The 26,145-nt window shown below is 37.4% G+C and overlaps 1 protein-coding gene across 1 annotated transcript in view; it reads right to left on the bottom strand.

The window, feature by feature from the left end:
* Window positions 1–26,145, bottom strand: part of luzp2 (leucine zipper protein 2) — a 114,999-nt gene that overhangs the window by 4,343 nt on the left and 84,511 nt on the right. The window contains exons 5-10 of the mRNA XM_084409193.1: window positions 24,443–24,505; window positions 18,452–18,514; window positions 17,153–17,215; window positions 11,182–11,256; window positions 10,774–10,941; window positions 3,223–3,327 (exon numbers count right to left, since the gene is read on the bottom strand). Coding sequence (XP_084265319.1) covers window positions 3,223–3,327; window positions 10,774–10,941; window positions 11,182–11,256; window positions 17,153–17,215; window positions 18,452–18,514; window positions 24,443–24,505 — 537 coding nt within the window. The remainder of the gene's footprint in view (window positions 1–3,222; window positions 3,328–10,773; window positions 10,942–11,181; window positions 11,257–17,152; window positions 17,216–18,451; window positions 18,515–24,442; window positions 24,506–26,145) is intronic.

The raw sequence follows: 26,145 nt of genomic DNA, 5'->3' as shown, positions 1-26,145 counted from the left end.
ATCTTCCCCTCACACACACGTTCAGCTAACACACAGCCACTTACTCACAATCACACACACACACAATCCCGTCATTATAGTTGATAAGCGCATGTCAGCAGTCAGTGAGATGTATGTCGTCTGGCTTACAGTACTGTTCTCTGCCATGCTGGTATCCTTGCAGAATACAGGATCCACATCATGTGTCAACTGATGACGACCAGAGATCAAGTACGGATAATGGCTTGAAAAAGAATAATGAATAATTTTGCCGAATAATATTCGGCTGAGGCTTACACAGTCACTCCTCGCGTTTGCTGGATAACAGGTGAGCCAAAAGAAAGCACGATATTATACATACATCTCTAAAATCACAACACAATAATGAGTGTGTGAAGTGAATGAGTGTACAGTATACTACTCTATGAATGAAATGAGTAGTACAAATTAAATAGCAGCGTTGCTGTTATCTCAGAAATCAGAGCTTGGCAAGAGTAAATCAACTAAAATACTATATCATACACGTACTACTATTTGATATGTGTAATTACATGCTTTAAAGTTTAAACCTTGTACGATATGATGCACTAATGAATGGAATAACACAGCAAGATCTCTGAGAGTCTCTCAGAAACCAAACCAGCTGACAGTCAAGAGGAGCCTAATAATTAACTAGGATACATTTTCTACTACTTGATATATCGATTTAAATGTTTTAAACTTTGTATGATATAATAGGCTATAATTTGTTCAGATTTGCATTTGTTATGCATAGTAAAAGTGTTTAGTTTCTTTTCTTTTCTTCCTCCTCAACTTCTATGTTCTCTAATCAGCTATTTATAGAGTCCGACTCCTCTTATTTGAGGTTGTCCTGACATTACTCAGTACACAGAGTTCCTCTGGAATATATATATATACAGTATATATATATATCTTGCGTCGCCTGAAGCACGACCACATTACACCTCAAACCATTGCCTATACGATGTAATTGGCTCCGACAGTTAGAAGATATTTAGTATGATAAAAAATATATTATTTTATCAGTTACACAAGGCATATTTGTTCAGTGATAACTGCAAAGAAAACAGTACAGACATAACAGTCTTAAGTACTTGTATGAACTTCTGGGTAAAGACCCCTCAACTACATTAGACAGCTGCGTCGACGAGCATTTGTGTGAGTGATTAAAAGATACTAACTACAGTTGCATGATATTGGGGGAAAAACTGGCATCGTGATATTTCGTTTTTCTGTGATATACATTGCCATATGAAAACAATTTCACCAGATGACTTGAATAGGCTCTATTAGGAAATAATTAATAATTCTAGAATGACTGGGGTGATTTTATAGGGGAGTGAATCTGCAGAGAAAACAATAAACAAATTATACACATAGATAAATAAAACAGAACAAAGTAGGGTGACCAGACGTCCCGAAAAATTCGGGACATTCCCGAAATCGAAGCTGTTGTCCCGAATCCCGAATCCGGCCCTAATTGTCCCGAAAATTATACTAAAGCAAATTCTTAAGTAGTTATTGTCTGATAAAACATTAAAAACTGTCCGTGGAGGTTGAGTCGACCCCCGCCGGCTGCTCATTGGCTGCAGCATATTTTTTTTTCTTTTTTTGAAGTTCTACAAAGATACCGTAGGCGCGAATTTAAATGCATTGATAAGCGAGCGCAAGTTGCCGCAGCCGTGAGGACAGTGAATGTGCAGGCAGCCAGTCGTAAAGAAGTGATTGATTGGTCGCGGCACTGTGTGCAAAAAAATACTTCGGCCTAATGTCTGATGTCGGGTTACACAAAGCAAATCATCTACACAATTATTTAGTTTTCTTATTTAATGACCGACAATTTCGTCATATTAATAATTTTGGCATAAGGCTTATTAGTGTTAGGCTATATAGCCTGAAATGTCTGATTTATGCACTGTTACAACAGTCTTTTTTTTTTTTTTTTTGGTCACAATGAAATTTGAGTTCATGATTTTAATGTTGTTGTTTTTTTTGTGGCAGACTAAAGATTAATGACAGACTGTTGATCTTTGAATAAAAATATGTTTGGTTCAGGTTTGAAAATTCATTTTATTATAGGCTATGTCTAATATCATAGTAGGACTACCGCCCCCCACCCCCCCCCCCCACCCCCAACCACACCCCCGTCCCGAATTTCAGCCAATCTCATCTGGTCACCCTAGAACAAAGATACACATGAAATAAATAGTGCTTTATGTTTTTCAGGTAAGTCTAGCAGTATTCAGGTACGGTAATTGAATACTCGAATGTAAAGTAACTGTATAAATGAAATATAATTAATCTTGGTTAAAGCTACATAAGATTTAGATTTTGTCTTTGTATTTTGTCCTTTGATTAACATTCATGACACAGTCACCAGCAGTAAAATTAGGCTGCTGTCACTTCAAGACCGAATGCACGGATCCAATATAATGATACGCATCTGCTTTCTTTCTCAATTGTTTACTCAATTTTGACATCATTTTGCGTGTATGTGTCCCACAAATAGATGCCGAGGGGAAGGGAATTTTGTTGTTCTCATGCGGTTCAGTGTGTGCGCACAGAAAACAGCGCGAGTTTCAAACTATGTAAACTGTGTTTACAATGTTTTTTTTTTTTTTAAATAGCGGGTGCTGGTGTTTCATCTGGCGCGCATTTAGCCAATCAGCGTACACTTACATCACTGGTAGTTTCTATTGTGATGTGTTAGACCCTACTCTGAAGTAGGAGCTAATTTAGTCCCCCCAAAAGGCAGGGTCCCACCGCGTAAAGCGGGTGCTTCCACCAATAAGAACTAAAAAAATCGAAGCCCCTTTGACTGGCCCAAAACGGTATTGGCTCACCAATAGTGTGATTTTGAGGCGGGTCTATCTGTTTAGCTGACCAATGGAAGACAGGGGAGTGTTTAAAAAACCTGTTTGAAAACAATCATTATTATTAGTTCCATTTGGTGCCGTAAAGGGACAGAAATTACACACTTCAGCGGAATGGAGCAGTGATATTTTCTCATGGGTCCAACAGCAGCGGTTCAATATACCATTGATCAGGAGAAAACTGCTGAGCGAGGCCTCAAAGCTTATTCTCGAATGAAATTGAATGCAAAGTTGTAAATGATCTTAAATGGCTAAGGGATACACTGAGATGCAATGAACATAAGTCGTCCCATTTAGTCCAAAGGGTAAGGAAGTGGCCATTAGAGTATAAGGGGCACTAAAGATTTACCTTCACCATCTGGCAGTCTTTCGGTCCTGTGCTCTCTCTCCTCATTACCGCACTGCTCAAAGGCAATTTACTTGTTGTTGTGATCCGGGGAACTTTCGGGATGTCCTTAAGGAAGAGAGCATAAAGAAACAGAAAGTTATGTTATGAAAGACACAAAGGAATAGAGAGAGAAAGAAAAAGAGGAAAAATAGGAGAGTGCTGGGGTTAGATTCTCCAGACGGTTTATTATAAAGCACAGACAATTTTCCACTTAGGTTAATCTGAAGTCAGTTGTCAGCTCTCTCTCTCTCTATTGTGATCTACTACTCGACTGTTCTGTTATTGTTTTCCATTCAGCATTCATGCTTTTATCTAAAGAAACTTACAGTAAATGGCATCTGTTCCGTTAGCCTAACAACATAAATATAAATGCTAAGTATTTTGCTGGTTCTGGGCTTATAGAGATTCTAATAATACTAATAATATGTTTATAATATAAATAACAGTATATTATACTTTTTATGTAAATGTTTGTCTGTAATAATAGTATATACAACACTATCAAAGTCCCTTTAAGGCAAGTCATTTGTTTCCATGTGTTCAACATTGATAATAATAAGAATTTTTCTTGAGCAGCAAATCAGCATATTAGAATTATTTCTGAAGGATCATGTGACATTCTGAAGACTGGAGTAATGATGCTGAAAATTCAGCTTTTCATCACAGGAATAAATTACATTTCAAAATGTATTCAAATATAAAAACAATATTAGCATTTTACTGCATTTTTCATCAAATAAATCCAGCCTTGGTGAGCAGAAGAGACTTCTTTCGACCCCAGACTTATGAATGGTAGTGTATCTTTAGGTAATTTTTTTCTTTTTTTTTTGTTTATTCTATTTTGGGGGAATGACATTGTGTATGTTTTGTCTGTAATAATAGCAATAAAACTAGAAAAATGATAAAATGATGTATTTTTTTGCATCATTGATCCTCAGACACTTAGAACCAGCAGGTAAATTTGTCTCTGATTACCGTATATGTGCGTCTCTAGGTAAATCAATGTGTGCAATTAGCGTAAAGGAAAGAAAAAAAATCTCTGACTGAAGAGAAGCTTCAAGAAAAGCTTTTCACACATCCTATCACTCATTTACTGAGCAAAGACAGATGAGATGAATGTTAGTACAGTAACAAACTTCATACAGTCTCTGAAGTGTCTCTCTGGAGAAGTAATGATATAACAATAATCAGCTTAGGGACTCTCTGCTCCTCAGAGTGAATGAAATGGAATATGACACACTCATTGCTTCCCCATTGCAAATCAGCATGATATCCATAGAGGCACAGTTTTTTTTTTTTTTTTGACTGGAGTTCTCATATACTAAAATGTCCAGATTTTAAAGGAAAATGTGCTTATACAATCAAATTACTACCTTTTGCACAGGTACACAGTAGACTGGTTAGAATCATGTGTGGCATCATGAGAGGGTATGTCATAAAGGCAAGGTATGTGCCATCTAGGTGGTTGCAGCATGGGGACTACAAACCAAGATGGCCACCTGGTCCCGGACTACAGTTACCTGGTTCCTCAGCGGTGGGGACACAGCTGTTGCGAGTGAAGGAGAAAAGCTGTTAATGAGCTGAGAACAGAGAGACTGGGGGCCCTATTTTAATGATCTAAGCGCATGGTCTAAAGCGCAGGGCGCAAGTTATGGCGTGTCCGAATCCACTTTTGCTAGTTTAACGACGGGAAAAATGGTCGGCGCGCCAGGCGCGTGGTCTAAAAGGGTTGTCCCTATTCTCATAATGAGTAATGGGTGTGTTTTGGGATTTACGTGCGTTAAACCAATCAGAGTCTCATCTCCCATTCCCTTTAAATGCCAGTTGCGCTGGCGCCATGGCAGGTTTGCTATTTACATGACAGAATTTGATAGTGGAAAGACCGAACGCGTCTCCAGAGCGCAAACGGAACTGCTCTTGCGCGAGGTAAAAGTGTGCAAGCAGACCATCTACGGGACAAGCCGGATTCCACCATATCTTTATGTACACAATAATAATCTTTTACATTGTAATCCTTTTGATGCTGTGCATCCCTGTGTGTTTAATAAGCAGAGTGTACGCGCATTATGGACCCGCCACGTAAAAAAAAATATTGCGCCATTGACTTAAGACCAGGTTTCAGTAGGTCAATGGCGCGGTCTATTTCTGTTGCCTAAAAATAGCAACGCGCCAACAATGCGCCAGAACACACCTCGTTTTCAGACCAGCAGCCCATGGGCGCACAAATGGGCGCAAATGCATTTGCTATTTAAACAACGTGGTGCAGGACGTGAAAATGATAACTGCGTCAGGCTGAAACTAGCAAAAAACTCAAAAACACTTGCGTCGCGCTTGGCGCTGCATTGCGCCGGGTGTAAGATAGGGCCCAGGCTGTTTTTTGTTAGAGAGCATAAAGAGAAGCTGGAAGAGTGTTTTGGTTAAACAAGTTTTGGAGTTTTGAGTTGATTACTAAAAAGAAACCAGTGACATGATCTCTGTCTGGACTCGATTTGTGAAGCAACCCACACTTTGGTGATACCCTACCTCTCACGATGCCACACGTGGTTATGAAGGATTTGAGTTTGCACATTTCACTTCAGGACATATCCATGAATCTTGTATCCAGCCCTCAGAATTCTTGTTTTTACATGAGAAATGTTGTGCTGTATTTCAATTCAAAACAACTCTCATGAGAAGACCAACAGCATCAAGACAAGATGCCGTCGGGCGACTTCTGTAAAGAGTTATTAAAATGAGGCTTTCGTGTTTGAGTTACTTGTTCAAAACACCTGCTTTAATTAATCGGCTTGCCCTCCTTGGTTTAAGATGAGCTAATTAGCGGATGTTGGGTAGAAATACCTGCAGGGAAAGCAGGGGTAAAAATATTTTGGTTCTCCGTTTGTTCAGATTGTCAGTTAATTAACTGTGTTTAACTGTACATAATGAATCAACAGAGTTAATATGATCAATTTCCATGATTTCCAGCATCATCACATTCAGTTCTGTTGTTGTCAGCCGCTGTTGGCTTGAGACAGAGAGATCAGAACTTTTGACCTCTTAGCTATTGTCAATTTAATGCATTTACAAACTAGCTTTTATTTGGGGTTAACTTGAAATATGACTTGTATACAGTCTTTAAAGATGATGGAATTACTGCACCACAACAGACACAGACCGGAATTGCTAAAATAGCTTTAAAACAGGTTTGCCAGACGCTTTACCCTTAAGTAATTTCCAGATTACATATTTAGTATGCCATCCATACACATATATACAGCAGCAGCAACAACCATCAGCAGCAATCTGAGGTCTGTCTCAAGAGGCAGGCTAAGTGGCTTCTCAATTACGTTTCAGATTAGTAGATAGAGCGAACTCTGGCTTTGAAGGTAGATCTTTTTTTAAACAATTTTCATTACCGTGGTAAAAAAATGCTGCACGACTAACCTGATCCGGGGCAAGTTTTGTTCAGGAAAAGAGATTGTGGTAACACTTTATAATAAGATTCAATTTAATATTAGACGACTACACTAGTTAGCATTATCTAATAATTAAAATGACTCGTAAAGCATTTCTTTAAAAGGTTCAGTAAACAATTTCTGAGAAACACTGTTGATATTTGAAATCAGCCTAAACAAACACACCCCTCCCTTCATTGCTCCGCCCCCAAAATGCATGGACTGGATGTCTCTTTATCATAGCTGAAGCAAAGCAAAATAATGTTTCCTCCCCAAAACAGCGAAAAGATGATGAACGAGGAAAAACAACAAATGAACATACAGTACACGAGTATATAAAAGCAGGAGCTTGTTGTTAGTCGCCAGCAGCTCCAGACAAACAATGACACTCAAAACTGTCCTGTTATAGACATTACAACAAAAGCACAAAAACAATGTTACTCATGTATGGAACAGAAACAACACAACCACATCCTTCTTTTTCCAGAGATATTCTTGTAAACGCTCACAAGAATATCTCTGGAAAAAGAAGGATTATGATGAGGCAAGAGCTTTAGGACCCGCGTTATATTAGAAAAGCTTTCCAGCGCTGGACAGACTCTTTTGTAATGTCTCTCAGCCATCTCTCTTTCTACAGTCTTTCTTCAAACCTCCCTCCTGCTCACTCACTCTCTCTCCTCCCCCATCATGAGTGGACACGCCCCCTACCGCTGATTGGCTCACTCTCTCTTCTCCGCTATCATGAGTGGAAACGCCCCCTACTCAGTCCGATCCACTTTCAACAACGTTTGTCAGAAATCGCTGAAGGTGCAGAAATGCACCTTTAATGTTGATTTTAAGATTTACTAATACATCAATACATTTAATTTTTATTAATGTGAAGAACAATGAATAAATACTGTAACAAATGCATTGCTCATTATTAGTGTTAGTTAATGCATCAACTAAAGTTAACTAATGGTACTTTATTGTAAAGTCCTAAATAGATTGCAAACAGACACCGGATACTGGACCAATCAGCTGGGAACAAAGTGATATATTGCCTATATGAAAGTTATATTTATATGATTTATGTTCTATAATTAGAATTTATTCAAATTGTATTATTGCTTTTTTATAATTGCATGCATTTAGTGACCTGTGTATTTGTGATGAATCAAATTTTAATTAAATATATATTTATATATATTTTTTAAATGCTTTATTAAAATAGGCTTGTAATGCAAATGAAAACATATTGATAGATATATAATACATACAACAATTTTAAACACCTAAGCTTATGTTTTTATGCTGTTTGTGGATCTATATAAATGATAAACTTCTAATATTCATTTGCATTAATACTTGCATAATGATCTTTTGATCTAAAAAATCTACTTCACATGCACAGTATTTGCTGACAGGCAAACAGCACAAACACATAAATGTTGCATGCGACTAAACCTGTAGCACATGACATCTTTCAACGGCTGTTAAACATGAAGCAACTATCATTTAAAACTGGCTGTTTGTTAAAACCTCACGCTGATGAATCTTTCAGCAGCAGGGACTAGTGCGCGCTGGCTGACAAGTATAGGTTTTGCAGGGCTGTTTGGAATGGATTAAGGCTCATTACGTTCCCAACAGTTGATGAATAGGGACTGTAATGAAATGCTGAATGGGACACTGTAAGAAGGACTAAATGTCTTCTGCTCATCCACTTAATTTGAGTGGAAGAAAGTGATTTTTACTTGAGAGAAAACCATGGACAGATATTTCACAATGACATATTTAATCTTAAGAGAACATTTTGACTTTTCAGGGTTGAGATATGTGTCTGGTTTCCAATGAAAGTCTTGCTGAAAAGCTCAAAGTGAAACACTTCAGATAAAGATTCTAAGGAACATTAAACAAATATGACACTGTATGAGCAGATACTGCATCTTTTTTTCCTTTCATGAGTGCTTAATAATAACGCATTCTGAATACCATGTTCAGTACCTAAAATATTCCTTCATAAAAAATAAGCTTTTTCCAGAAAAAAAGCTGAAGGCTAAAGCCTTGTTTTATGAGGTCTTTTGATGTTCTCTAATATGGTTCTGTGGAGACCTCTCGCTTATGGACAAGAGTATTGGAGCGTAATCAAAAAGCACTGCTCTGTCCTCTGGGTTTAATACATATAAGCATTGAGATTCTGAGCAACACTTCTTCTCACTGAGGCTGAGTGCTTTTGCGTCATCTAGGGGAAAAAATAGACACAGATTCTCCCACACTGTCTGCTAAATAAATCAAGCACTGTTAATGTTTGTTTTCTCAGTAGTACTGTATGCACTGAAAGAGCTGTTACTTAACAGTTTGGATGACATGTGGATTATGACATTTAATCCTAAAATGTTGCCTCAGAGTAACAAACCTCTCATCGTCAATTTACAAATCACACTATGCTTATGAGATAACAATACAACTGTTAAAGGAATATAATGTGCTGATTTATATTTATATATGTCCAATGTCTTGCAAAATAAGTTGGATAGAACACGCGAGTGCGCTACGTTTTTACTTTAAAATGTTCCGATTTTCAGTGAATAACAATTTCGCATTGGTCTTTTTCTTACACACAGCTTTGATTTGGATTCAGAAGTTGTACGCAAACTGTACGCATACTTTTATGGTACGTAAATGTCGTTTATGTCGTTCGATAGCTTCAGTGTCCATCTATTCATTCAAGATATGAATTGCCCTTGTACGAGTTCTTGTATTTTGTGTTTATAGCATAATACAGTTCTGTCGTGACAACTCTCGGAAAATTGGCATGGTAATGGATATGGCAATGTTAATGTATTTGGTCTTGGTGGAATAGATCTGCTACGCTGCTGCAGAGCAAGTACCGAGATTTGCTACTGCCAATACATTCATAGACATTGCTGTGAGCATGTATGACATGCTATTGCTCATGCAACATACACGAATTAACCCCCGTAGCAGATCTATACAGGTGGAGCTGGGGAAGGTGGAGGGTTTCTGAAAGCACGCTGCAGACTGCTACCAGCAACACCCCGGTTTGAATGTTGAGCCGCAGCTCATTGGCCGCTGATTCAACAGCAACCAATCAGCTGTACTATGTAGATAATGATGTGATCGCTAAATGAGTCAAAGACTCATCAGCCTGCGCCATCTAGTGTTTCATGCCAGAACTAGGTATATATATATAATACATACTACATATACATACATATATATAATACGAGCAAGAGTGCCATTTTCTCGAATATCAGCACGACTGCAAAATGTGATATTCATTTTAAGTTCAAGAAACAATAATTTGATTATATGAATTGAGAATTTCGACACAACGTTGTTGATTTTGACTGTTTTTGCTGAACGAATCAGGTGAGTCAATTTAGTTTCATATATAAGAGTATCACTTCATTTTCCACCAACATTTCATATTTCTTTACTCAAAATGTTATATTTAGAACATTAATCTCTTGTAATTGCAGTGTAAATGGATTTTGATGAATGGTAAGATGGATTTTGTTGATACCGATTTCATTTAATTGGTATAACAGCCCTATTGTGTATTAATAATTATAAAAGGGTTACCCTTTATTCCACTTGAGCATCTCCCCCTCAAAATGTCTGTGCACAGCCCTGCTGTTTTCAACTTAAAACAGAAAACTTTTTAAGCGTTTTTGCCGGTCATTAACACAACAACAGCGCTTTGAGGGCCTGAAAAACGAAACTTTTGAAAACAGGTTTCAAAGTGCAAGTATTTGAAAACTAAACCGTCTCCATGTAAACGTCAAAAACGCAAATTTGTGCACGTGCATTACGTATTCAGTCTACAGGCCTGTGGTGTTTCTTTACAAAGTGACATCGCCAACTACTGGCCTAACCAGAATACAGCGCTTTTAGTTGTCATCCGTTTTTAGTACACCGTTGCCGAATTATTTTTAACCATCCCTTTAATATTTGATTGCATGTCTATGACATGAATAAACCAAGATAAAAAGGGCTGTCTTGGTCATACTTCATCTGATGGTCATTTAAAATCTTGCGTTTTCATCACATCAGAGAATGGTTTTGGTGTTCGTACCTTTGCGTGCGGCTGCTGAAAGGTGACTCTTGAGTTGTTGAGCAGGGGTGAGTACCTCAACAGGTTGGAGGGTGTTGCTGGGAATCTGTGTAAACTTCCTGTCTGGCTGTGTAGGACAGACGAGAAGCAGATATGTACGGTGTCCTTCAGGGCTTTCAGCTGTGACTCCTGCGACAGATTAAGTGAGACAACACACATGAGATTAATGGGCAAATGTTTATCACGCTGTCATCTTATCCTTTTGTCCTCAAACCATTTATCTGTTCCTCGCTCTCTGCTGAAATTGCAAAATCCCTGGCCTAAAGAGATAATACAATTCATTCTCAAAGTTTACATTTTAGAAGATAGCAGAAGAGAAAAACAGTAAGGCTGAACTGGAATGACGAGGCGGATCGACTCATGCCTCACCTTATCCAGCGCTGCCTTCTCCAGTTCATCTTTGGCTACTTTGAGTTTATTCTCCAAGTCCATCAGTTGCTGTCCCTGCACAGAAGAGATCCTCGTATCATCTTACCAAACTCACATAAGTCTTAGTTCAAACTACTTGTAAAAAGTTATAGACTCTCTCTCTCTCTCTCTCTCTCTCTCTCTCTCTCTCTCTCTCTCTCTCTCTCTCTCTCTCTCTCTCTCTCTCTCTCTCTCTCTCTCTCTCTCTCTCTCTCTCTCTATATATATATATATATATATATATAAACATTAATCTAAAAAAAGCTGTGTTCCAAATTTGAGGTTGATATCTCAAAATTTTTGCTTTCAGTAAGATTTTGGTTGAGTGCAGTACCAAACATTTCCACTAGATGAAATTCTTTCCTAATAATTTCCAATGCACTCATTTATATTTTTTTGTGTGTGTTCTGAAGTGGGTTGATTCTGGAATGCACTGCTGCTTCAATGTATATGTAATCAGTGATTATAATCAAGGTATTAATCAATATGTTTCCTTCTAAATATCAAATGAGTTGAATGACTTCTCTGGAGATTTTGCTTTGTTATAGAAGTTACCAGTGTGATTACTGAAATGTTCTTTTCATGTATTCTTTAATGTCTGTATTTGATATCTGAATGCAGTAACATGGCTTGCTTATTTAGCCCGGCTTCCAGAAATGAAATATGGACTTGTTTTGTGTTTGAGAAAGGTCTTCAACGTGTTAAAACACATAGGGGTCATTGAAGCCAATAGTTTAAGGGATCATTTCTTTGTTAAAGCCTTACTTTCCAGTTAGACTAAAGTGTAGCTCTCCTTGAGAGAAAGAACACATTATCTTGATGTTTTGAGATGACTCTCCTGTTTATAGTTAGAGCCTGGCCAAATCCAACCTTGTTAAAGCTGTGTGTCAGTGTGTGTGTTAGTCTTTTTGGTTGCAGGTTAAGGAACCACTGGCATTATTGGAGACTGATTGACTTGTTGAAATCTGAGAACTGGAAGGTCACGACGTGCCTAACTTCAGGGTCCGAGTGTCAGCTGCATAATCGATTTAGATATGCTTCAGTCTATCTGTATATGTCTGGAAAATTACTATGTTTATCTATTTCTTAGCCAATGAGAATCATTCAACCTGAAGCAAGGACGTAGCTTAGACCTTGGTGTACGGTATAACTGCTGTGATCTACGCGGCCTACGAACTCCTGTGTGAGTCTTGAAGCTGAACTTCTGCTGATGAAACTGCAAACTATCTTCAGTAAAACTTTTCTTCAATTTATTATAATTCTGACTCCGGGGCTTCTTTCAAACATCTGGTCCTTGGGTCCTAAACTGTTACCCCATATCACATAGCAAGTGCCAAAACTGTTAACAAACAAACTAACCATAAAAAACATTTCTGGTCAAAAATGACCCAAGAGCACCAGAGGGTTAAATTATATTTGAATCCTATATTGTGTTCTGAGACTTTGTGCATAGAAAGTGTGCAAAATGAGCAAACTAATCAAAGAACCCATTTCTTTAGCTAGATATAAATTAATATTTCTAGCAGATTTAAAGATAAATCTGCTCATTTTGCACACTTTCTATATTAATCTAGATATATTATACTTTTGGTTCTGTGAACTCTACTGTGAATCCTTATATCGTTGAGCATGATGCTCTTTATTGAGGCAGAACTACATAATGACCTGCCTTCAGTATGTCATTAGTTTAGTTTCATAAATATTGCTATGTGACTGTGACGCGGTGTGTGCAGTCAACAAGAGACTCATTGAGATCTAAATAGGTAACAGAGATTGCCCATCTGGGATGATTAGCACTTATCTGGGCAATGAAAACTAACAAGCCTGGATATAAGAGATCATTTAGGTATTCATTCTTTACAGAATGGACTGAACTGTATACATAGTTCCTTAAATATGAGTAAGTCATTAAAATCTAAAATGAACAAGCTATGATTTTGCACTTTCACAAGCTTCAAGGTTCCTGATATCCTGAAAAAAGATGAAGTCATTTTGTTTGTTCTAAAAAGCAAAATTCGTTTTTGAATAGCTTTACAGGAATGAGGTTAAACCTTTAGAAACTACTAAAGCCTTCGGTTTTGAGCCTGAAACAAAATCAATGGAAGACACATCAGTCTAAAGAAAAATAGCTCTAAGATTGTGTTTTTTTCCTCAGTGACTCAGTGGTTAAGCACACACACACACACACACACACACACACACACACACACACACACACACACACACACACACACACACACACACACACACACACACACACACACACACACACACACACACACACACACACACACACACACACACACACACACACACACACACACACACACACACACACACACACACACACACACACACACACACACACACACACACACACACACACACACACACCACAAACAATTTAATTAAAGTGAAAATAAGATTAATGCAGCTGGCTAGATAAACCAAACAAATCTTAAATATTTCATTTCATATCACATTATAAATGCTCTTGTGACTGTATATCAGTGGTTCTTTCAACTGGTTTGGCCATGAAACCCACATGGTCATTAAGCTGCGACACAATTTTTTTGAAATTTAAATCAAACAAAGTTATTTCTCAAAAAACTGTTGACACACACATAAGTACCCACTTTACATCACATACACATAAAAAATATAACTAACACTGATGAATAAACAGTATAAGGTAAGGCTATTAAATAGCAGTCCCAAACTATTTGTTCATTAGTAAGTTGGTATTGAGTCACCAAAGTCATCAAAAATATAGAAAATATCACAAAGTGAAAATAAAGTGTAATTTTGGATTAAGGTTATACGGAAACTACAGTAAGCATGGTAAATGCACAATACTAACATGACCTGTTAAAGGGATACTCCACTTTTTTTGGAAACAGGCTCATTTTACAAGTCCCCCAGAGTTAAACAGTTGAGTTTTATCATTTTGGAATCCATTCAGCCGATCTCCGGGTCTGGAGGTCCCACTTTTAGCATAGCTTAGCATAATGAATTGAACCGGACAGGACCATTAGCATCTTTCTCAAAAAAATTAATATTTTAATTGATATTTTTCCTATTTAAAACTTGACTCTTCTGTAGTTACATCGTGTACTAAGACCGACAGAAAATGAAAAGTTGCGATTTTCTAGGCTGATATGGCTAGGAACTATACTCTCATTCCTGCGTAATAATCAAGAAACTTTGCTGCCGTCCCATGAGTCCAGCAGGCGTAATAATATGACGCAGCGCCTGATAATAGTCCCCAGCTCGGTAGCCTATTATCAGGCGGCAGGCGCTGCGTCATATCATTACGCATGCTAAGCTATGCTAAAAGTGGTACTGCCAGACCCGGAGATCGGCTGAATGGATTCCAAAATGATAAAACTCAACTGTTTAACTCTGGGGGAGTTGTAAAATGAGCCTATTTCCAAAAAAAGTGGAGTATCCCTTTAATAAATTACATGGACACTGATCCTAATGAACAAGATCATGAACATCATATCAGCATGCAAATCATAATTCATAATTTAATTTGCTCTTTAGCGAATACAATGCGTGCAATTGAAGAGCACAGTATAGCGTCTGACAGGACAGGAAAGTTTGTTTTACCGAGGTGAGAGACTTTTTATTCCGTAACAAATTACAAAAACAACATTAGAATAATGACACTGACATTATTGCCTGACAACGTTTCATCTGACAGCAGATACTGAATCAAGAAAACACATTTTTCTCAGGCACTCTTTACTTAAAATACGTCAGACAGAAGAGTCAACAGCTTTCAAAATAAAAGTCTCGCATCAGAAAAGCATTGGTTGTTGTTTCTTTGACTATACACTCTGAGAACCACTTAAAAAGGTCTTGAGACTCACCGGTTGAGAAACACTGCTCTAAATAAATGTCCATTGTTATATATACACTGACTGACAAATGTAGGATATTCTGTAATGGGATTAGTTTTCAATCAATGTAATATTACCATAATCACACAGGAATATCCTTAATTGCTCGTTAAGTAGCTGCCGACTTATTAAAAAAGAAAAGTGTATTCAAAATATAATTAAAACAAAGAACAAATTGCAATCATTCTGATTTTGTGTTATAACAAGCTATTGTCACTGCCATCAAAATTGAATCTATTTAATCTTTAATCTATGTATAATTATTGTCACAGACATCTTTCGAGCATGCCAGAGAAGAGCCACCAAAGTAATGGCCAAATCTTAAACAAGTATGGCGTTTTGCTACAGGAACTGAAGAGGAATGATGGTAAAACAGGTGATAAAGGACAACTACAGTACCAAGCAAATGCTAATATGTCTGTAACAGTCTGTTTCTATGAATCATTTGACACATACAGGACATGTGCATCATTTAGGTAATTCACAACTAAAAATGATTGTGATAAATGGCAGTGCTTTGAATAAGAAAAAAATATCCATTTAATGCTGGCCTAGATCTGGGAAAAATACTTTGACAAAGCAATCTTGCTCCTTGTCCTTCTCGAGCTTTGCTGTGCTATCCTGAGACTCTGAACATTCTACCTTTGCTTCCCATTACCGAACATGCCACTTCAAACCGATATTTAAAAAGCAACTCTGATATAAACTCTGAAAAGAACTTCTTTAGTCGTGAATATAAAAGGAGGAAGGATAATCTTGCTTCATTGATTTCAAACCGGGGAGGCAGAAATTGATGTACAGCGCAGATAAAAACACATTAGAGGAAAGTAAGCCCAGATTGGATATTGCTTTTTGAATATGTTTTGCAGGCGCCTCGGCCAACAAAATTAGTAATACTCTTTCTACAAAATAGACGAGACATATTTGACAACTCGTGTTAGGCTCTCTTCCCGATTAAGAAGCAATGGTTTCAAAGTGATGCACTTTGTGTGAAAACCCAGTGCTTGTATGATAAGGGCAAATGCTGGAAATATCAGCTGACATTTTCCCATCTTACACTGCAAATAAGAGAGGAAAGGTCAACCTACATGACAGGAAAGGTCGCTGTTTTTTTCCATGAATCTTCACTCTCATCTCACATAAAAAGGTCAAACCATTCAACTAGAGTGCACATATTACCCCTAATCTGTTTTATTTTGGCCAAAAATGCAGATTTTTTTTGACGGTGACATTCACATTGCTTTGTTTGCACTTTCAAAAGCATCTCACAAGTCAGAATGGTTAAAAGAGGTTAAAGACCCCATTTGGAATAAGAGGAATTTGGCTTTCGGATCATTTGTGGAAGCTCTAAATGCTTTTGTACTCATAAAAGTTGAACTTAGCAATTGTATTTGACTTTATTTCTCTTTTTCCTTTAGTTAAAATGTATACACTACTGTTCAAAAGTTTGGGGTCAGTATGATTTCTTCTCTCTCTCTCTTTTTTATTTTATTTAAACATTTTTAAATTAGCACTTTCATTCAGCAGAAGTCACAGTAAGGGCATAGGCCTATATAATTTTCCAAAGGATTTCAATTTAAAATTAATGTTCTTTTGACCATTCAGTTTTGCATCACAGGAATAAAATATATTTGAATATGCATTACTGTTTTTATTGCATTTTGGATCAAAGAAATGCAGCCTTATTGAGCATAAAAGACGACTTTCAAAATCATACAAAAAATCTTCCTGACCCCAAACTTTTGAACGGTAGTGTAGATATTTCATCAGGACAAGCTGAAAATTCCTGTTTCAATAGTACAGTAAACACGTCGACACTCAGAAAACTGCTCATCAAGAGATTACATGAGGTACATCTGGTGATGTGGCCTGACATTATAAACTAAATCATAAATACTGTATCTTATGAATGGTTACAGTAACAAGACAACACACAATAGCGTTAGGCTTCAGACCTGTGGTTAAACTGCTCAGGTAAAATCATGCAAGGGTACAGTAATGACACATCCTCTTTGTTTGGTTCTTACCTTAAAAATTAAATCCTTTTTGCCATATCTCAGCTCTTTCAGTTGGGCTTGGATTTTTTTGGACTGCAAAAAGAAGATAAGAGAGAACGTGCGTTAGCTTATTCAAATAGTAAAATTGGTTTTAGATTGTGTAGCTGGCTTTTTGTGGCCGTGCCGAAGTGTTCATTTGTGTCCCTTGCTGGGCAAAGCTCCAATTCAAAGGAGAGACCGTCACTGAGCAAGAAAATATAAAACTCTTCCCTTCAGTGGACTGCAGGGACCACGCGGCGACGGCGAACACATTAACACATCAACACACACTCGCACAATCACACTCACTCCATGCTACGGCATTGTCTTGGCTTGCTGCCTGTGGATTGCTGCCACAGATGTAAACATTCACAGGAACACACGCACACACACATACACTTCTCTTTCTCTTTAGTCTTCACTAATCTCTTAGTAACTGAAGTGTACAACACCTCCACAAAACTAATGACTTTTCATTACTCTCTTCCCCTTAGAGAACCAAAATAACACTTGCGTTTAGTTGTCTACCTTGTCAATTTCCTTTGCTTGGAAAATCTGGAAGGTTGAATTTATAATATCAAGGTGGTTGCACATCTAGCACCAAACTAGAATGTGTGTGTGTGTGTATGTGTGTGTACCAGTTTTTCTATCCCGGTGGGGACTTCAACCTGAATGCACACAGACTCAAGTCTATGGAGAGTCCCCACAAAGATAGTGAACCAGACAGTGTGTGTGTGTGTGTGTTGAAAGTTCAGCTTTGACATTACAGATATATATATATTATATATATATATATATTTAAATTGAGAACAGTTATTTTTGAAATATTAGTTATTAGTTCAATTGTATATTTCACAATATTACTGTATTTTCGATTAAATAAATGCAGCCTTGGTGGGCATAAGAAAATTCTTTCAAAAATCTTATTGACATTATGTATGTGTGTTATACTGTACATGTATGTGTGTGTGTGTGTGTGTGTGTGTGTTTCAATTTTAAGCCAATGATGGGAATGCAAGATTTTGGCCACTGCGTTTAAGAGAATAACGTTTTGTTCAAAATCATAGTCATGAAACGTATTATAAATATAAATTCTAAAATAATATGTTTCTATATTTTTGGAACTTGCATTCAAAATCAAGCTTAAAAATCTGAGAGTGTCTTGTGAATGGGTGTAAATAGGCCTTGGACCAGCAATATTACTTATTGGCCTGAAGCTTGATGGATAACGTATAATTGCTGCCATATTTCCTACTGTGTTCGTGTGTGCAACGGTCCGACGCAACATACCTCCTCTGCGTGTATGTCACAGAGCTTGGTCCCCGACAGAAGTTTGTTCTTCAAGCTTTTATTCTGCAAGGCAGGAAAAGGCAATAAACAGAGATATACTGTACAGTCGGCTTTGTAACATCAAGCATGAAACAAGCCCCGACGTCTTGTTTTATCTAGGTAAATACACTCAGTTTAATGGTACCCTGTCCCTGCAGACAAAAGCCATGCTTCAACTGTTTCCACGGAGCTCATTCTGACAGTTCCCTCACAAGCTTATTGAAGCTCAAGGTGACCCAGGAGTATATGCCTCATTTCTGTAATAACCTGCAGTGGATGTCTTTATGGAAATAGATGATGGTAGATTAAGAATCAATACAGAGATGATGGTGGTGCTGAGTTTAATCTAGTGCTTTTCTCCACCTCCTCCTCCTCTGTTTTTCTCTCTGTTCATGTCCTTATTTTTCTCTCTCTCTCTCTCTCTCTCTCTCTCTCTCTCTCTCTCTCTCTCTCTCTCTCTCTCTCTCTCTCTCTCTCTCTCTCTCTCTCTCTCTCTCTCTCTCTCTCTCTCTCTCTCTCTCTCTCTCTCTCTCTCTCTCTCTCTCTCTCTCTCTCACTCACTCACTCACTCACTCACTCACTCACTCATGCAAATGTACATGCTTTTACTGGCAATGTCTCCCAGATTCAGACCTACCAGTATTTCACAGGACTTTTTGTCTGATAATTGCAGCACAATGTTCTGACTTTCTATAGGCTTTTCTCCTAAATTGTGATGTTGCTGTAGTATTTTTGGTGTTGTTTTGCAGAGAAAACCCATCAGCAACCATGCAATTACAGTTAGTGACAGTTGAAGTACAATTACCTTTAATTGTTTTAGAGCATAATAACAGTACACATTGAAATATTAAGACAACAATGCACTAGCCATTATATTTCTGTATTGTGTATTCTGTATTCAGTGTTAAACAGAGAGATCATGCTAACAAAACCTTGAGTCATTAACACAAAAAACTTCTGGAAATCATTTTCTGTAGACAAAACAGGTATAATTAATTTAATGTTTTTTTGGTAAACATTACCATTTTGTTAGGGTCATTAAAGTCCCCCTGCAGTCAATGATTAAAGAATCATCTTTGATTATCAAAATTACATATTTAAATGTTTTTTTTTTTCCTGTGAGAATAATTTCTTCATGCCTTAAAATAGCTTGAATGCAACTCTACACCTTTGCGTCATTTAGTATACATGGAAGCATGAATATGCAAATTAGCCCCGCCTCCACTCACTCACACCAGCTCGGACCTCCTGATCCACTCGCTCAACTGTATAGTAAACGCTACACAATGGCAAGTGGAAATATTGGTTTAGTCCAGCCATATATATTTGAACCAGAAACTGATTCAGAAGAGGAAAAGTGAATTATACAGGGTATCTACAAGTCGATGCATCAGAATGATAATGCGCAGGGTTCTCAAGTCTCACGCATTGGCCGTGAGACACACGCAATTCAACCAGTTCACACGCTCACACGCCACACCGTGTATTTCTCACGCTGACAAGGCAATGCCAACCAAGTTGTCCTGCAAGCTTTATAAATAACGTTGTATACGAGGCGCGGGCACACAAAGTGAAGTTTCCTGCCGCCAGCACGTATCTCGGCCAGATTGCGTTCGTTACTAGGCAACATAGATGCGCGAACACACGGAAGTTGACGGAACATTCTCGGCCACCGTACGTTCGTTACTAGGTAACCAACAACATCGCGCGAACACACGTCGTGATGGAGAAGGTAAGTTGGAAGAAAGCTCATCTAACATTTTTAGGCTAGAACATTTAATATATAGCCCATCATATACATTATTATTGATGCAGTCAAAAACTCTACAACTACTCTGCAACCAGGCCAGAAGCTTTGGCTCAGTTTGGCTAGCTTACGTTATCTGAAACTAAGGGAAATGTTAGTGGGTATGGGAAGGAATGAAGATGTAAGTTATTTCTTCATTTTATTTTAAATTATATATTATACTGTATTAATAGTCTTTCTAGTTACATTAAGGCTAACTGTTACATGTATTAAAGCAGAGTGCTCTGGGTGCAAACTGTTTGGAGCAATTTGTTATATTTTTGTAATTTTTGTATATTTGTAATTTTGAAATATAACATTAAAGAGTATATTTGATGTGATGAATTGCTCTGTCATTTATCAGATTTACCAATTGTTATAATTTCAATTTGTGCTGGTAAATTATGAACAATGGGTAAAATTGGGGGGCGGGGCGGGGGCGGGGCTCCATTAGGGCACCTCCCCTAACCGCATGTGATCTCACTCCAAGCTTTTGATAAAACTTGAGAACCCTGATAATGCGTTTTATGTATCATTCTCTACAACATCAGACACATAACGGTAATTGATATGATTAGCCTTTGGCTTGACTACGTTATCAAATATAACGCTAATAATGTGTTGCTAATGTTACACAAACCATACTGTTCACCTCAGAGTCAGACAGCTCCCTTCTAAAAATCAGCATCAGAACATCATATGGATGGAATGGAGAAAATGGAGAAAAGCCCCGCCAACGCGTTGATGGGATTGATTACATGTTTGTGACGGTAGGAAACGGGCGATTTCTTTGGTTTACTGCAATTTTAAGGAGAAAATACTCAGCAATTAATTGACTGATGAATTTACACATGGTTTGTCTTAATTTAAAGAATATTAAAAACACCACATAGACATATAAAAACTATAAAACTTGAATAAAAATAAAAACTTGAATCTCACCACAGGAGCTCACTTTATTTTACAGTGTCCCTGTTAAGGGCTGGGTGATATACCTAAAATCTCAATGTCTTCCAAATTTGGACGATAATCAATATACTGTAGGCCCTATATCTCAATATTTTGGCATTTGCTCTAGAATCATTAAAAAAAGTTGATTTTCGTTTGGCACAATTAAATACAATTTAAAAAAACAACATGATTTTGATAGTCCAGCTATTGTTTCTAAGCACATTCAAAATGTTAAAGGGACAATGTGTAGTTTTTTAGGTATTTTATTATCTAAAATCAATATTTTTATTCATAAATATGCCCTCAATGGTGTGGTGTACAAATACCTATGCCAATGATCAGACTAATCCTCGTAAACGAAGAATTTATTATCTTTATATACATGGGACGGAGGCTTCCATGTAGTTCCGCCATCTTGAAAAAACTATAATAGCAGAGAGGGACAAAAAGTACTAGGCCAACGCGTTTCCACAACGCGTTTTCGTTCAGAACCAGCGTCACGTGACTGAAGCCAGCAGAAGCGGAGGACCAGAGCAGTGAGAGGCGCTTGTCACTTCCCCGGCAAGTTTAAAAGGATGCACTGCACGGTTATTTATACACCGTTCATTCATACATATGCTGAGTCACAGGATGAGGCCAAAATAGACCGTAAAAGGAAACGTGACCGGAGATTACAAAAACAAGGGTTAATGTCGGGATAGCTAATGCAGGAGAAAGCTTTCAAAAGAGACCCTGAAGTTGCCTGCTTTCTTCTCGACAGGTAAGTCAATGTTACGGTCTTAATTACAAGCTTTTTTTTCATTGCTTGGTTGTGTACTTTATTATATAGACAGTAGAACATTTATAGTTAAAAGTTAAACAGGCTCTTTGATGAATAGCAGCTATTGAGTAAAGTAGAGAAGGCCCTAAAAACAAGGTTGTAAGTTTTGTTTGTTCAAAACTGTAACATTTGTTTGTTCGTTGTGTCAAGTTGCAGTTTGTTTGAAATAACCAACCAGTTCACCAGAAGGAAAACTCGATGAAGTGCTATTATAAGACATCCTGTCATAGCTTTTTGGAACATAACGGCTACCGTAGATGCAACACGCCTTTGAAAAAGCGAGGCGCTGGAGAGCACTATTCTTTTGAATGCAAAATACAATTTCACCGCTAGATGGGAGAAAATACAAGTGTAAAAATTAAATCTCTAAAAAACCTAGTGACCACTTAATGAAGCACATTAGCTGAACACTTGATGCATTATGGCACACAAATGGGAAACACTTCGGGAGTTTCAAATTCAACAGGATTTCCAGGAGACGTGTGTGTTGCGTTCTTTAACGCTCCACCTGGAAGCAAAGCTGTTGTGACGCCAAACGCCCTTATGGAAGAAGAAAGCCGTTGTGTTTACAACTGTGACAATGAGCGCTTATCAGGATCAACTAAACGCCTAAACATGACACTGAACAAAACAAACTGGTCGGCCCTTGGCCAATGAAAGCTGCGATGGAGTCCAGACCTTATGCCGTCAGTCTGAAGGTCTGGCTACGTGAGACTAGGTTTAAGGGTGAGTTACGGGATAAGGGAAGGGTCAAAAGTGTAATTATACGTCATTACAGAAATCATTTACAGCTGAAATTTCATGCAGGTATGTTTTAACTACAAGTAAAAGTGCATTGTATCAAATGATTCATTTAAATGTTAGTATGTACAGACACTTAATATAAAGTGGGTCCAAAGTGGCAGTGAAGTCTTTTTGTAGACGCCTGCAAGACATAATGAGACGGCCTTCAGAGTGTTGATTCCCTTTCAAGTTTGTGTGTTATTTGGCAGAAAAATTGTGAAAGTGAGACCAAGTTGCATGCTAGCACAAATAAAATGGGGGCTGAATTTGCATCATTTGATTGCATCAGTCTAACTAAGTGCAGTTTTCATTGTATTGCTCCAAATTGTGAAATTCTTTCAAGTTGGGAGCAGAAACGGTCAGCGTTTCACTCATTTCCACCAAGTGACGTTTGACAGAACATTTCAAAACAACTAAAAATGGCACAGCCATCATCACAGCAGAACACTTGCTTTGCACGCCATATGTCCGGTGCTTCCGTCATTAAATTAACGCTGAGAGTTCAACAGGCTCTTTTCTACTTTTACTGTAATTACAGCACCTGCTGTGTAACGAGTCACAGTGGCCCACACCAACAGATTGACTGGAGAATATATAATAGCTGCTGGGTCACAGAGGTGTTACATTAAAGTGACTGCGCATGAACGAGAAAGAATGAGAAAGGAGAAAGAAAAGAAAGGAAGGGACGTTCTGAGAGCAAGTGGAAGGGTGTTTGAGGTAATGAAGCAGAATAGCATTGCAATACGATTCAATGAGGTGGAATTGGCTGAGTATCAAATCCACACACTTGCATCTCAACCCCTCTCTGAAGAAGAACGAGTGCCCAAGTCTGCAAGAAAAATGGCAGCTGTCATTAAAAGTGACACGAGGCTGCCCTGCTACAGACTGCGATGACACAGGGATCCAGGCGAGCAGATCAGAGTCAAGTCACTTTAGACAACAACCATGAAAACCCACAGCCTTAAAGGCACAGTTCACCCAAAAACGAGACTTCTGTCAGACTTCATTCAGGCCCAAACCTGTATGACTCTTTATTCTGTGGGACATAAAAGGGGGTTTGTTTGTTTTTTTGTGCTTACAATGAAAGCAGGTCCAGACTTGTCATACAGGTTTAGATCGACATGAAGGTGAGTAAATGATTACATCTTTTTTTGGGTGAACTATCCCTTTAAATCTTTATTTTTTATTATTATTATTTTGTAAATCTATAAAGCTAAACTTGAGTGATAAGCTTTTCACCAGTACTTTAACACATTCCCTTGACTTCAGTTGAACTAAGGTGACAATTTCAATTTTATGTTCAATTAAAGACCATTCCACCGCAGAATAACACAGCATATTGCAGTAGTCATAGCATAATTTCTCCATTCATTTCAGCTGCTGGCAAAAACAACTGCATCGTTCTCTTCCTTGATGAATGACAACATTCAACATTGTTTCATTTAATTGCATTTAATCTCACATATCCTGTAAATGCTACGACTATTAAAGATTAACGGTTTTCTTTTTCTTTGATGTTCTGAGGCATTATTGCATATATTCAGAATTAATACATTAATAATACTTCCTCCTCTTTAAAAATTATAAAGAAAAAAAGTGTGGTGCTCAGTACCTCTTGCTGAAGGTCTTTGATGATTTTGGTCTTCTTTTCCATCTCCATCTTTAAAAACTTTATCTGTATGGAAGGGAAGGGATGTTAAGGCCACAGTAACATTTTATTCAGGAATTTTTTAATTTTTTTTATCTGTTAAGAATACAGTATGCTGTTAAATATACACTACCGTTCTAAAGTTTGGGGACAGTACTTTAAAAATAAAATAAAAAATTTGTTCACATGCAGCATTTATTTATCTATCAAAATTACAGTAAAAATAATATTGTGAAAGTTTTTATGTTTAATATATTTCAAAAGGTAATTTATTTCTATGATTCAAAGCTGAATTTTCAGCATCATTACTCCAGTCTTCAGTGTCACATGATTCTTCAGAAATCATTCTAATATGATGATTTGATGCTCAAAAAACATTTATTATTATTTGTATTATCATTAACAATGTTGAAAACTGTTGTGCTGCTTAATATGAATTGAATCAATTGAATGCATCCTTGATAAATAAAAGCTGTGATTTTTTTTAATGTAAAAAAATTATGATTTAATTACTTAATAGTTTTCCATTAAACTCACTTAAACCCTGCAGTTCCCTCACAAACCTCAGTCTGGGAAACGTAACATAATATTTAATGCACTTCATGTTGTTAATAACAATTTTTTAAAATATATTTTCTTTCTCTTTGTATTTTTACATCAGTACAAGATTATCCTTTTCAGATCAATGTGATAAATGAGTTAGGTCAAAAGTAATCTAAAAAAGTAGTCCAATTACATTACCTTAAATGTGTAGTGTAATGGATTACGATACTAACAACCATTTTTGTCCAGTAATTTGGAATCCGTAACCATCTACTATTACTATGCAATCTTCCCAGCACTGTTCTGAGCCATATATATTTTGTATGTATTTTATTGGTTTATTGGCTTGGTTTGGGGCTTTACAGATTAAAATAAAGGAAGAAGGAAATCGAATAACAAAGGTTGATCACATCTTACTGTACATTTCCTGTATAACCGCAATGTAAATTCATGAAAACCTCAATCATATTTACCCCTCATGAATACAAACGGAAATGAAAATTTCAGCACGTCTCTTTGTAGAAAACAAATGTGGAAGTGAGAGTTCCCAAAACAATCCGGAGCGTGGTACAAACAGCCAAAAAAGAATCAGAAGTGTTTACAGCCCTGAGGGTGAACCGCAACCAATCAAATAGAACGTTCCACTATTGCTCCTTATTCCTTATTCACCCAGCTCAGCCCTGAATGTCAAACTACCTCAACTCGCAAAACTCTCTCTCTCCTCCCTCCAGCCACGGCAGACACTGTGGAAAAATAACAGCACATCTAAATACTGAAGCCGAGCAGCTGTGCGCATTTCCAGACAATACGCCGGCGTAGCTGCAGGTGGATTCACTCTGATTAGCAATTTAATTGAATTCAGTCCAAGTATATATATTGATATGTTGCAGTCAATGCATAGATATTTTTTCAATCTAGTTTTTTTTGGGGGGATTACAATAGAACGGTATCTTGTTTCTTATTTCCTGGTTTCACGCGGCTTTGTTTGTGAACTACATGCATCCTGAGTCTTTTCTATCCCGAGTGTCTTCACTAAACGTTTTGATTCGTCAAATACTTCAAAGGGTTTATATCAGATTAAGGTTCATTAATAATTTAATTTGAGTTCTTAAAATAATCTTAAA

The sequence above is a fragment of the Rutilus rutilus genome, assembly GCF_951802725.1.
Source record: "Rutilus rutilus genome assembly, chromosome: 5".
In the NCBI taxonomy this organism is placed as follows: domain Eukaryota; kingdom Metazoa; phylum Chordata; class Actinopteri; order Cypriniformes; family Leuciscidae; genus Rutilus; species Rutilus rutilus.
This window is presented reverse-complemented; position numbering and strand designations above follow the sequence as displayed.